Here is a 13,938-nt window from a genome sequence, read left to right as displayed (position 1 = left end):
ATAAAACTTTCTGGTGTGCATGAGATACTTTTGGCACCAGAACATATCTGTTGAGCACCAGAAAAATTATTTTTTTTATTTCCCTTCAATTTCCCTTGAGCTAATGAAGTTGGTACGTGATTAGGTATTACCGTTCAGCTTTAAATTAAAGGGCTATTTCCCTGTTTTTCAAAGCCTCTTGGCTCTGTTTGAATCAAAAAATCTAAAAGAGCTAGGTTGGTCAAACCTAAACTGTATTATTACACGGTGAACAGATTTCACCACTCTTTTAAACTCATTTTCGTTATTCGTGAAACCCGATTTAATAAAAAAAAAATAAACATCTTTGTACACATGAGTCACAAAGGAAATTATTTAGACACCCGAGTGGATGACATGTCCTGCAAAAATATCTAATAAATGCAGCACTACAGGAAAATAACCTTCTATCACCTAACAAGCATGGGGGTGGAGGTGTCATGGTTTGGGAATGCTGTACTGCAACAGGATCTGTCAAGCGTTTCATCATACAATTGTATGTTTTTAAATGTGTAAGAGGATGCTGGAAAGTAAATTTTCTTTATATGTTCTGTCTAATGCGTAAAACAAAAATTATTAATTTTTTTAGGTGCAATTTAAGTCTCCATCTTTTCCAGAGTCAAGAATAGTATTAGACATCAATATGTGAACATTTCCGAATAAAGAAGTGAATATTTAAAGGACTGTCCTATTTCTTTCACAAGACTGTACATAATTTAACAACAGACACAAAAGCTGTTTGATGAGCAGATGCAGACTACTCCCCCATTTCCTTTAAATTCAGACAGTAAAAAAAAAAAACGCTTCTCCAAAACAGTTTGAATTACCTTTTTTAATAGTACAGGCTTGCTTATTCGTCACTGTGTAGCACATGTAGGTAAGGCATGGATAGTTTGGCACACCTCGAAATAAAAATGCAGTCAAGCAATCATTCTGTACCTTGGCTTTCTTGACAACGTCATGAAAAATCTGGGCAGACACAGCAATGTGTGAGAGTTTATCAAGTTAAAATGAAGAACGTCACAATGAAAAAAAACATATAGTCACATTTTAAAATATTGTAGGATTCAAGCCTTTGCCCAAGAATAAAGAACAGACTCATGGTTTTGTCCCATGTCAAAAAAGAAATATAAGCAGCTTAAATCATTGAAAAGAAAACAACACAATTTGTGATGTGTTTGTCAGCCATTCAATCCAGTACAACGGTAGATTTCACATTCCTGACACACACACACACACCCATCCCGCACACACCTCAATTAAAACACTGATGACTTTTCACATTTAGAGAAAGAATAAAATCATATAAAAACCTGATCCGAAGAACAAGGCTGAGATAGCTTCACTGTGCAAAACAAAACGTCACATCTTCATAAATATATAACAGTAAACTCCACCTATCAGCTGCTTATTCTAACTGCTAACAGTGCATAGGAGTTGTGTTCAGTGTTTGGGAAGACTTTGATAGTAGCTGTGTAAGGGATCTGGGAAGCAACGGGGGGACAGGGTGACTGTTCTGAGCGAGCGCTCAGCATCCAGTCATTAGGGATGGAGGAAATCCATACTCACTTTGGAGCTTTTAATGGTGTATTGGAACTGTTCGTTTTTCCAGAGAAGAACGATTGTGCGTCGTACAATTTCAATGACTGTTGACGGCAACAAACATCTGCTTTCTCTGATCTCTGTAAAGGCAAATTTAACCAAAACATCACTGGGCTGTACGGATATGTTTCAGCCTTAGTGTGTAAGTCCAAGCCAAATGTAAACTTGTGCAAGCAATTCTCGTTTTAAAAGAATAATTCAAGTTGTACGCTGGATTATCAGTTCACCCAGCCCCCCCCAAAAAACAATGGTTCAAATAAATCATTAAAAGAGCGAAATGAATGCGTTCAGGCATATGATGAGTGGATGCAAATTTCTATCAAAACGTGCATATGCGACGCCACGTTTGCGGCGTTTCTGTAGTTCTATTGTCAGGTAAACTTTCTCCAGAAGGTCAGAACGAAGTAGACACAATCAACAAAACAGCCCCTTAGCAGCACTCTCTGACTGACCTGGTGACTATATCACCTTTAGCTTATAGAGGGGAAAAAAAAACAAGAAAACACTTCAAGGTGCAGGAAGCCTCAAGGCAGCTATAAAAAAAAAAAGTAAAGGTGATGATATGTCTGTGAAAGGAGGGGAAGGTGGCATGCCGTGCGGGGTGACAGACTGCGTCGGTCAGGAGTGTCCAAACAGAGCCTGTGGGTTCAGGGGTCTCTGCACGATGACCGCGTGGGCCAAATCCGCCTCCTCCAGACTCAGTTCCTGGTCGCTGAGCTCGCGGAAAGGAAGCGACGTCGTCAGGACGAAAGGCGGGCAGCTCCTCTGGCAGCGCGCCACAAAATCGTGGACGTCAGAGATTCTGAAGGGAGAAACGCAACTCGGATTAGAAGAGAAGAGTGACGAGTGGGAGTTTTTTTTTTTTTAAAGCCTGTTTCAGACTTTTTCTAAAGCACAAATGTCCACTGTGAACTGGTGGTCGGGCTTTAAATACGCAACCTTGGAAGTGCATGGATGGATGGATGGATGGATGGATGGATGAAAAATTGGACGAACAGACGGCCAAATGGAAATATGGATGGTCAAATGGATACAGAAATGACAAAGGAATGAATAAATGGACAGATGGAGGAATGGCTGATGGATAAATGCAAACGTCTTAATGGACAGACAAACGGCTGCATGCTCAAATGGACAGACGGACTGATGACTGTATGTTTAGCGAATGGGATGAGGAATATTGTTTGTAAAAATGTTTTTTTTTTTAAATATTGTCATTCCATACTAATCCCGACCTGAAAAATCCCCAGACCAAATTTCAGCGTTTTCCAGACTGCGTGCGAACCCTGAGCGAAACATCCGACTCCTTCGTGAAAGCGCAAGACTCCCAGCCAAATGCTCCACCCCCCTGTTGTGACACGTGAGATCTGAGGCAGTGTACTAGTAACATCATCTATTATTAATAACCAGCCCGGCGTACGCGGCAGTCCTGTGCCGGCCCGACCGCTCGCTGCACACTGTGACTGGCTTAGGACTGGAGAGGTTCAGTCCTCTTTATCCTTTACCCTGTTATATAAAAACGCTGCATCGGAGTTACGCAATTCCTCACTGGGGGATTTTATAGATCCACGCCACTGCTACGACTCAGATTATGTCTCTGAAACCCCGTGCGCCATTTCTTCAGCCTTCGAACTATATCAGACTACAACAAAGCTTTACATAATCCCTAAACAAACCCCCTTCTCCACCTCCCGAGCCACAATAACCCAAAATCTCCAACACCCTCTTGTACTACATATTTACTACGATGCTGAAAGATTAAGGGATTTACGGACAGCGCAGCAGGAGCAGCCGCTCTTCAGATATTCCTCGTGAAAAATCTGTTTTTTCTGTGTGTGAAGCCGTGCGTTTTTTTGGCCTCGGACACCTGGGATACACACCTATGCGATAGGTTAAACCTCTGCACCAGTCTCCTGCCGTCGGCCAACCAGATCTGCAGGGAGGTGACGGGTAGGGAGTGGTCTAGTGTTACCATGGGGATAGGAGGAGATTCTCCGTCCTCGTGCACAGATGGTGACCGCGCCACGACTCGGGGTGCGACGCTGGGAATTGGACAGAGGGAAAAGTTCAAAGTGTGAACAGCATTTGCAATGTGGATTTTCTCAGTTTCACAAGAGCTGGTAGTGTTAAAAAAAAAAAAAAAAACTTACTCCTGTTAAAGTGAAACAGTATTTCTTTATTTACGCATGATTTGGACAATGCAAAATTAGTGTAGGACCTCCTAAAGGTGAGGTCCTGAAATGAACAGGCTGACAGAACCCTGGTTGGATTCGCTTCAGGGTGTTTCTATGGATGGATTTAGCGGGACACCTAGTGGTCTAAATAATTATGACACAACTGGTGATAAAATGTGGAAACTTGGTCTACAACTAGCACACTTTGAATCATATTATAGTAATCATATCTTTATATGTAAAAAAAATAAATAAACAAAAAAAGGAAAAATATTACATCTAGTTACAAATAAAAAAGTAAAACAAACAGACATGAAAACAGCAACGAACCGTTACCTGCCAAGTCGGTATCCTCTCCCGCTAAAGGGGTGAAAAGCCTTCTTCTTGGGGACATAATTTTCCTCGGTCATGTCCTCCACGCTGATCTCCAGCTCCTCTTCCTCTGCTCTGCTCTCCCACTCTGCTGGAAGCTCCCTGGGGCAGATAAAAGTTCAGCCGAGGAGTCTTAGTCAGATGAATCAATCAGTAAGACAAAAGGAGGGTTCACAGTTTATCTGCCGTCTGAAGGCCCCTGCTAGTGGTCTGAAGTAAGAATAACCTTAAAGGGTTTTTTTCCATTTAGGAAGATTGTGTTGATGAGATTGTGTAATGCAAAAAAAAAAAAAAAAACTGAAAAGACTGACATCATGTTAAATGTAAAATGCAGAATTTGGGTCTGTCACCATACACACTAGACAGTGAAGCTTTGTGCTTCATCTTTAATTTGAATGCTGCCATGTTGGGGGGGGGGGGGTATTGCTATTAAAAAACTGTGTCAAAACAGCTCAGACATAATTAACAAGTTGAATATTAAGTTGATAAACATCGAGACGGTATCGATTAAAAAAAAGGTGTCGAAAAATCTGAAGAATTTGCAAACAATCAGGGAGATTAAGGAATCAATAGGAAACAATACTTCATTGCTTGAGCATTCCTCTTTAAAAAAAAAAAGGAGTAGTTAGAAATAGGGATGGGTTCTGAATAAGGTACTTTTATAGTACTGCAGAGTACCGATTCAAGTGAAATCCAACGGTACCATGTTGTGGTACATAAACACATCGCTGTGACACTGAGGGAGTGGAGGAGTGGGGGATTTTCCAAGCCGAACATGAACACAGCATGGCACAAGAGCGTGATGACGTCAGTAGCCGCTGGTCCAGTCTACAAAGCAAGCGTGGCTGATCGAAAGCGCTCAGAAGGATGTCTCAACTTTTCAACTTGCGATGCAGATTCCACTCGCTGCAACATTTGTGAGGTGAACTGCGAGCCCAGCGGCGGGAGTCGGAGCGAAGAGAGCAGAGAGGAGAGCCTCTCCGGTCCCACATTGCAAATGTATCCCGCCCTGGATTCCAATGCAGGATAAAATATAATGTTTTAAATATAGTCTTTGTTTTTTTCTCTAAAACTGTTGCACTAAAATAATTCCCTAAATGTGATGTACACACACTGCTTCAATAACCTATTCTCTTCATTCACTCTGTGTGCCTCTGATATCTGTCTTTTTGGTAAAAAATGTGTTTTATGTGGTGTGGATTCAGGCAATGTACTGAATCTCATCAATTATTTCATAAGGTTCATATGTAGATCCGAACAACTTTATATATTGAGAAAGAAATGTTAAATAGAAAGATTTAGTTAGATTATTAAACTAACATGTATTACCACGTAAACACACAAAAGTACCGTAAGTACCGTTGAGTACAGGTACTGGGTACCGGTTCAAATGTGAAAGGTACCCATCCCTAGTAAGAAGTAATGACTATACCACAATCTTACAGCCACTGAGGATATTCCCAGTAGTGGGCTAGACGCTCACCCTCTTTTGATGGCATCCAGGAAATCTTGATTTTCTGGCACGGAGTAGCTGCGGAAGTCTCCATCATTAACGGTAAAGCCGTCCTTCCACAGCCTCACCACCATCTCCACCTGAAGTAGTTAACACACAACGTTGTTCGTATCAAGCTGTCACGTATCCGCTGACTGCAGACGCAAGGATCAAAGTTTTGTGGTTTTAAAAGCCAATTTGGACTTTTGACCCGCTCCTACCGTTTTGAGCCATTCTTACCTTAAAGAACTATAGTATAAGGGGAAATGTTGCTTTTTAGCTTCCCTGCCTAGTGGTCAGTTATTTATTTTAGAAGATGGGGCAAGATTTTAGTGGGAGAGAAGAGTTGTTGTAACACGAGAGTTTTACTAAGGCAAAGACAACATAATTAGAGTTCACATTTTAGGCTGTTTTTAGGATCTCATACTTGGGATTAGCGTGTGGCTAGCATTACTAAACCAGCACTCTCCAGATTCATAATTAGGAAGATCCATATCTTAACTCTGAGTTTACCCGAAGGCTGCGAACATTTGTAAAGCCAGAGGCTGAGGCTTGTTGGGGCGATCAGTTTCGGGTGAATTTACATGTGAATCTAAGCTCTAATGAGGCCTCGCCTGCAGGCCTAAAAAGCTTGGGACTCCACACTACTCCAGACATTTGAATAGCGTACCGCGAGCGAGCTATTTTTAGAAACACAACGTCACGATGACGTCACATCACGTGGTACGCAGTAGGGCAACCTTGCATAGTCCGCCGCTGTTTCGCTGTAAAAGAGACGTGCGTTACCCTTGGTTTTACTCGGTAAACGACTGCTTTTTCCAAATCTAAGACCATAGTTTTTAAACATTGTTGCTATGGAACGGGCAACAGCGACTCGAGGTACGCTGATCGGCCGCATATGAAGGATGTTTTCTTCAAGACTGCCAAGGAGAAATGTGTGCGCTGGGTACACCGGTGCGGTCGGCCTACACAACAGTTCAACCCGGAAAAAGTTACCAAATTCACCTACATATGTAGCAAGCATTTTGTTGGAGGAAAGGGCCCAACCGAAGAACATCCTGACCTAATTCCAGCGACATCAAGTAGTGAACAGGTAAGAGTATTTTGGTGGCCGACATGTTAATAATGAAGCGCCTGCTACCATGATCGCATATAGGCTATCATGGTAGCAGGCGCTAACTTGATACCCTGCTACCAGGATAGCTTACTCAAAAACATTTCAAATAAGACAAACATTAAACATATACCCATTCCTGGACGGTGATTACAAAAAAAAAAAACGGCCGATGACGCCATGACCGCTGCGGAGAAAAAAAACCAAAAAACAAAGCTTACTGTTCGATCAACTCGGCCCGTTTTCCGGTCTTTTTAAGCCCTCGAACCTCAAGCCATCGTTTGAGCTGAAGGTTGGTGTGTTCTTCTACAGTGCGACCAGTAATCCGTGCGCCTGGAACATCGTCTTGGGAAAGTTTAACGGCTGTAAAGTCGGTCATATCGCTGTTTCTGCTGGTTGCTACGGGCGTTCTCTACCTGTATGTCCTACCTAAGCGGCAAAAGGGGCGTTGCTCTTGAGACGGTGACGTCACGTGCGCGGTACGCTATTGAGAAAGCTTCCTGGATGGGAACCGAAATGTCTTCAGCTTCAGAATAGAAGTCCAGTTGTTTTATTTTTTTAACCTTTTTTTGGACAGAGGCTGAAAGCGCAAAGGGATGAAACAGAGCACCTTTGGTGCACTCCATTAAACCTTCCTGTTATGTACTAATACTCTTGCTCTCTTGCAGCCTGAATAAATGACAAACCATAACAGATTTGAATTGGACATTTCTAAATACGTTCATCCCCATTTCTACTTGGTTTGACTTCATTTCTATGTAACTCATCCTTGCAGAAAACAGTCCACTGTTGGTCTAGTTTATTCTCTGATTGGTAAAAAGGATTTTTGAGTTTCCGGCTGACCAGTCCCTGGTACGGACGGGCCAAACTAAAAAATTGGCCAATTCTGTTCACCATTTGGTTTCTCAATACATGCTACTGCGCAAACTGCATTAAACATTAGACTGATTCCTGTATTTAATGTTCTCCATTAAAATGTGTAATAACGACAGTCTTTAAAGCATACATCTAACATTTGACATTTATTCTTATCTTATCTAGTAATAATCCCATCACATGATAAATCTGCAAGGCTGCTGGTGAGAATACGTCAGACTGACAGGAGGTGATTGAGCTTTACCTTTGACGTCCCTGATGCATCGTAGCAGATCTTCTCCACCTCGTCAAGGAGGTCTTCCACTGAGAAACTACGACTCATTGGAACCTCCTCTTCACCTTCCTTACTGACAGCCCATTAACAAAAAAACAAACGAACAAAAAAAACAACAAAAAAAAAAACAGGACATGTAAAAAAAGTAAAGCACAGTCTGCAAAAAGGAATCTAAATTGTAACAAATAAGTTCAAGCCATCAAAAACATGTAACATGTCAGCAGATAGTAAGCTTTCTTGCCTTAAGTGGGTCATAGAGGCTCCTGCTAATCATTCCACTGCTCCTGTTTCTCAAAACTGAAATACCAAATTACACTCCTGCGCAGAAGCATTTGTATCCCTGCAGGTTTTTCTCAAAGTGTCATGTAACAAGTACATCATTGCTTGTAATGAGATTTTATGCACTGGAACAACACAAAGTAGTGCATAACTGTTGAAGTGGAAGGAAAAGGACAGGTTCTCATCACATTTTTGTGCAAATAAAGAAGCGGCCCTCAAACTAGGGTCCCCGGACCCGCGGGGGTCCGCAAACCACGGGATGGGGGTCCGTGAAACGCATGTTGTCGGGGGTTGAGCTAAGTAACGCAATGGAAAAATATTTAACTCCATCCACTACATCAAGTACGGTAAACGCCAACTCAGCTAAAAATAGGAAGTATGACTACGTTTACATCGAGTCTGGCTTTATCGAGAATGAGGATCTAATCTCCACCAAATCTCTATTACTAGGTGTATTTATATATTTATGAAAAAAACATACATAATTCCTAATGTATTTATTAGTACAAAAGGCTGTTTAGAAAATACTATCAGGATAAGTAACCTAAAGTGGTCCTTGGACAGATTTTACCACTGCTAAGGGGTCCCTGGCCACAAAAAGTTTGATAACCCATGAAATAAAGAATCTAAAGGCGAGTTGTACATGTATATTCGGCCCAATTCTGAGCCAAACTGATGGGAAGATGGAAGGAGCTAAACACACAACGGTACTGCAGAAAATCCGCTACACTTGAAACCAGGGTGGAGGTTCGTGTTCCTGCAGGACAACAACCCTAAACTTACAGCCAGGGGTACAATGGAAATAGTTTAGATCAGAACGTATTCACGTCAGAATGGCCTAGTCAAAGTCCAGACCTGAAAATTGACATTCTATTCAAACTGTCTGCCCTGGAGCCTCTCTGTGAAGAGGAATAGACACAAAAAGAGGAGAAAGTTTTGGTTTCTACACGTGCAGAACGTGTAGTAGAGACACACCCTTTTAAGCCTTGCAACTGTTCTTGACGGGCGGTTCTGCAAGTTTTGACTGAGGGGGGGCTGAATGCAAATGAATGCACTTTTCGGAGTTTTAGCGGTTAAAAAAAAAAAACGTAAGAAAGGGAAGAAATGTATCCTTTTCATCCTGCTTCGCAACTCTGTGCAAAACCCCTTCAAGGTTTAGTGAAAGCTTTTGCAAGAATTTGTGGCAGAGAGTAACACCAAGAAAACAAGCAGCAAGGCGTTGCAGTCTAGCTTTCACTCACCGCTGCTCATCTTTCTCAGCCCCCCCGTCGTCAGTCTCCTTCATGCCGTTCCTCGTTTTCCATCTAAGAAAATTACAACGCTGTGAAAAGCAGGGCCTAACAGCATGCTCGATAATTAAAACAGAGTCATATTTACAATGTTAAAGGCTCATTATATATATATATATATATATATATATATATATATATATATATATATATATATATATATATATATATAAAACCTCGATCCTCCGCTAAGAGACTGTTAAATATAGTAACATAACTGATAGTATTCTTGATCAATAGCCACACACCCGAGCGGCCTGTACCGTTGTTGTTTAGCCCGGTGTGCGTGGAGGAGCGTGGATGCTAAAAAGCGACACGCAGAGCTGAACACATCAACATGGCTTTTATCCCACGCAGACTTTTTTTTTTTTTTTTTTTTTTTTTGCATGCATGTAACAAGTGGAAAGTCAAAGAGCGATTTACCAGTTCGCGCTTTTGTCGCTTAATCCTCGGCAGCACATCTGCAGCCTCAAGTTTCGGGCAGCGGCTCTTCTGCACAGCAAATAAATAAATAACAGTGCCGTAAAGCCACCTGCTGCTGTCGCAAATGCTACTGTACCGCTGAGCTCAGCACCTGTTGCATTCCCTTTGCCTCGGAAAACGGAAACAGGCGCTGGGAGTGGGGTAAACCCGAGTAAAAAGGATCCCAGTTGGAGACGTCGGACTTCCAAAATGAAATAAACAAATACAAAGGTTAGGATTCAAATATGGTGACGGCCAGGAAAGCTGCTTTTTTTGTTAGTAGTACCTCTTATAAACGTTCTTTAAAGCTGTACTTTCCACATGCAAACACCAGTTTTAATTGGCCCGGTGCAGTTGCAGCCGCTACGTGTAACATTTATTTTAGATGCTCTCTTATAAATGTGTCCTGTAAAATAAACATGTTTCCTCACAGCTTACTGTTGTTGATGCGACGAGCTGCCATGCTGGATCCGACATTCGGCTTTAAATGATTTATCTGACTTTTGGACAAAGTCCGACAACAGCAGCCGTTACTGCAGCTTTTTCGGATGGGAAAGGCAGAATTTCCGAGTTCTGACTGCAAATGGAATGCAACACTAATTAGGCTAATGCTTCAGTGTACAGCGGTGGTAACTATTAAAAGATTACTTAAATGTGTCATTGTGTAACTTTTGTAACTTCCATCTTAATTCTGTGGCTTATTCGCTTATTTCATGACTTTTATATCTTGTTTTACTTTAGTCTGCTTTCATTATTATCCATCTTTTGCGTCCAACTTTGTGGTTATACTTTGTGGTTATATTTTGTCTGAGCCTTCAATTTTTTTGTTTCGTTTTGGGCACATGATCTTATTTGGGTCTTTTTTTGTTACATATTGTGCCATGAGACTGTTCTGTTTGCTGTTGCTGAAGTCTGCAACTTCTGATAACCGGTTTTAGTATATGTTGGATTTTGGATGGTTTGTTGTAAGGATTTAATGTTTGGTAAATGTTTTTGCATGTGTAGACACTATATGTCCTTGTTTTGCACTTTTGGCCTCTTAATTGTTTTGTCTTTTTTTAAAAAAAACATTGTGTTTGTTTGAGAGGACATATGTTGTTCCCTTTCATTCCTTCATGTTGTGGTCATTTGCTACATTTTTGAGAGTTTCACATCATTTTAGCCCCTCTGCAGATTGATGCCATCTCCAATCTCTATGTGGCTGTTTTGTGAATTGTGTGAATCTCATTTTAACCATCTGTTCATCACTTTGTTTTCTCTCTGATTGTAATTGGCTTTAATTACTCTGGGAAACATTTTGTAGTTTTTTTTTTTTATCATACCAGATTCTGTGTGTTCCTCTCCTTGTTCTGGGAGATTGTCTTTTAGGAATTGTTATCATTAGTGCCTATAGTAGGGTTAATAACTTTTGAGAGGAGCTCGGAGCAGATTTCATATTAAGTAAAGTCGAATATTGGTTTTACACAGTGTAGAAAATAACAGACACCAGATTTCTCCCATTGACATGAAAATACATAAATCAACATATGCACAAAAAGCTGCTCACTGAATACCTAAAAGTATTTGACCCCCTAAGTCTTTCTTGAGTTTTTTTTTTAATACTTAAATTGTAACACCCACATTTTAATAGTAGTCAAACATAACTCGAGTAGATGCAAAGGAGATTTTCTAAATGCTGATTTAATTTTCTTAAAGTAACAAAAAAAAGCAATCCAAGCCAACCTGGTCCTATGTTAAACAGTAATTGAACTCTAATCTTAAAAGTTGCTGTCAGGGTTTTGCGACTAACAATGAGCCTTGAATCAATCTAAATCTGCCAGAGGTGTTTAACTTCCACTCACTTGAAACATGCTGGTATAATTAAAACCTAAATCTACAAGTGAGAATGATTTGGATCTTAACCATACACGGCTCATAATTACACAAAAGGCAAACATCAATATCTACTATGCATAAACATATACAGATGCTGTGGCTGCTGTGAGATTGTGTTAACCCTTGGCCCCGTAGATAAACGATGAACAGTTTTCTATTTGATGTCCGAGGCTTGAAGAATCATCTTGGTTTATGAGGAGGTAGATTGGGTCAGATAATAGTAAAGAACACGATGGGAGCTGTTTAAATCGAGCTCCATTACAAACTAGTGGATATGCGGGTGTGTCCCAGTGAAATTTGGATATAATGGATGAACTAATTCATTTGAGTAATTGTAATTCAGAAATTGAAACTCATATCTCTTATAAATATATTACACACAGCGTGATATGTTTAAAATAGATTTTTTTTTGCCATCTGCTGATTAAAACACAGCGACCCTCGTGGACAATATAGGAACTGCAGATTTTCAATTAAACGAAGTACATGTTTTTTTTCAATCATTCTCTTTTATCATCTCTTCCTTTTATCTCCTCTTTCTTTCACCTTTTCTTTTTTCTTCTTGTTCTTCCTTTCCTCTCCTACTTTCCCATTGTAGTGTCCATATCATTTGAGATATTCCCCGCATGAATCATAATAAAACTATTCACATTCATAAATCAAATGGATCACTATGGCAAAAGCAGTACTGTTGCACCTGTGAATGGGGGGGGGGGGGGGGGGTTATTTTTTATTTTTTTTTGAATAATGATAATGCATTTAGCCACCGGACCAGACTAAATTGTTCGGCGGGCCGAAACCGGCCCTTGGGCCGTATGTTTGACACCCCTGCAATAGAGTCTTTTAACCTGAACTGTCAGTGTAATGAAAGTTATGTACATGCACGGCGCTTTATTTGAACTTGATACTTGGTTGGGAGCTCCTTTTAACTGAATCACTGCGTCACTGTGGCTCTGCTCTGCTTAGATGCTTATAGGAAGCTTGAGTTACTTTCAAAGCAGTCGTTAGCTTCTCTGCACTGTTGGGTAACATCATGTCTCTCATCTTTCTTTTTCCAACAGTCTACCTATAGCTTCCCTGTGTGGTTTAGATCAGGTGATTTATAGCCAATCAGGCATACTATGGACATTGAAGCATGCACCGGTAATATTGGCAGTGTGGGTAGGTGCCAGTTCCTTCTTGAAACTGAAATCAGCATCCCCATTAAGGTTGCCAGCAAAAGGAAGCACGAAGTGTTCTTAACAGGTTGATGTGCTGCTTCTGGATTTGATAAACCATAGTGTACCAGCACATGACACCAAAAGATTCACGCTGGACCTCGCGCAGCTTGGATTCTGCCTCGCTGCTCTTCCTCATGACACTGGGACCTTGATTTGCAAATGGAACGCAAAATGTGTTTTCACCTTGAGAGAGAGAAATGTAATGAATGTGATAGATGAAGCTCTAACTCCAGATAAAATCAATGCCTTGCAAATCTCCTACAGACTCTGAAATGACAATGGGTTCACAATTATGGAGCCAGAGTACACAATGCTCTTAAGGATACCCTGCTTTATGGACAACAACTTTTTTCCTTCCACCAAACTTTCTGTCATTACTATGCTTGTGCACAGCATTCTGAACAAACAGCTCCTTTGTCGATCAAGCGTACTTACCCATGATTGGGTTATGCAACATTTATATAATTGGAAGAAACACTGATTTTATTTATTCTTTTCCTTGACTTTTATTTTGAGAAACTGAATTTGGGTTTATCATTAAAGCTGTACACCATTGCTATATATGAAAAATAAAAGCAAATGCTTAAAATACCACTTTGTGTGTGAGATGAACCAATAAGTTACACTTTTTAAACCCAGTTACAAAAAAAAAAAAAAAATGGAGGTTATATTTTGAGGTAAATAAAAAAGCTGGGGAGTCACTCCAAAAAAAAAAAAAAAAAAGGTGAGATTTGGCAAGTCGGTTTACCGCATCGGTTTTCCTTCAAGTGTTTAACCAAAAGCAAACCTCTCTGATTCAACTATTTATCTTTATAAAAAATATATATATATTTTTTGTAGTTCTTTTTTAATATTCCTGCCAGAAACTAGTCGCACCTGCCACCAGAACTC

The 13,938-nt window shown here is 40.5% G+C and overlaps 1 protein-coding gene across 3 annotated transcripts; it reads right to left on the bottom strand.

Annotated features, from left to right (window-relative positions):
* Positions 1-830: 830 nt before the first annotated feature.
* ubxn2a (UBX domain protein 2A) lies at positions 831-10,032 on the bottom strand. Of its 3 annotated transcripts, none has more exons than XM_012866683.3 (7): positions 9,914-10,032; positions 9,443-9,505; positions 7,893-7,995; positions 5,650-5,759; positions 4,131-4,268; positions 3,501-3,662; positions 831-2,422 (listed from the first exon to the last, which is right to left on the bottom strand). In XM_012866683.3, exons 2-7 carry the CDS (start codon positions 9,484-9,486, stop codon positions 2,239-2,241), a joined length of 741 nt encoding a protein of 246 aa, XP_012722137.2. In that variant the 5' UTR covers positions 9,487-9,505; positions 9,914-10,032; the 3' UTR covers positions 831-2,238. The 3 variants fall into 3 exon arrangements, with proteins under 3 accessions (XP_012722137.2, XP_021174267.2, XP_036003524.1); XM_021318592.2 differs by having other exon boundaries at positions 7,893-7,991; positions 9,914-9,945; XM_036147631.1 differs by lacking the exon at positions 9,443-9,505 and having other exon boundaries at positions 9,914-10,014.
* Between the last annotated feature and the right edge of the window lie 3,906 nt (positions 10,033-13,938).

Source organism: Fundulus heteroclitus, chromosome 15, assembly GCF_011125445.2.
Source record: "Fundulus heteroclitus isolate FHET01 chromosome 15, MU-UCD_Fhet_4.1, whole genome shotgun sequence".
In the NCBI taxonomy this organism is placed as follows: domain Eukaryota; kingdom Metazoa; phylum Chordata; class Actinopteri; order Cyprinodontiformes; family Fundulidae; genus Fundulus; species Fundulus heteroclitus.
The sequence above is the reverse complement of the archived record's forward strand: the minus strand, read 5'-3'. Positions and strand labels throughout refer to the sequence as shown.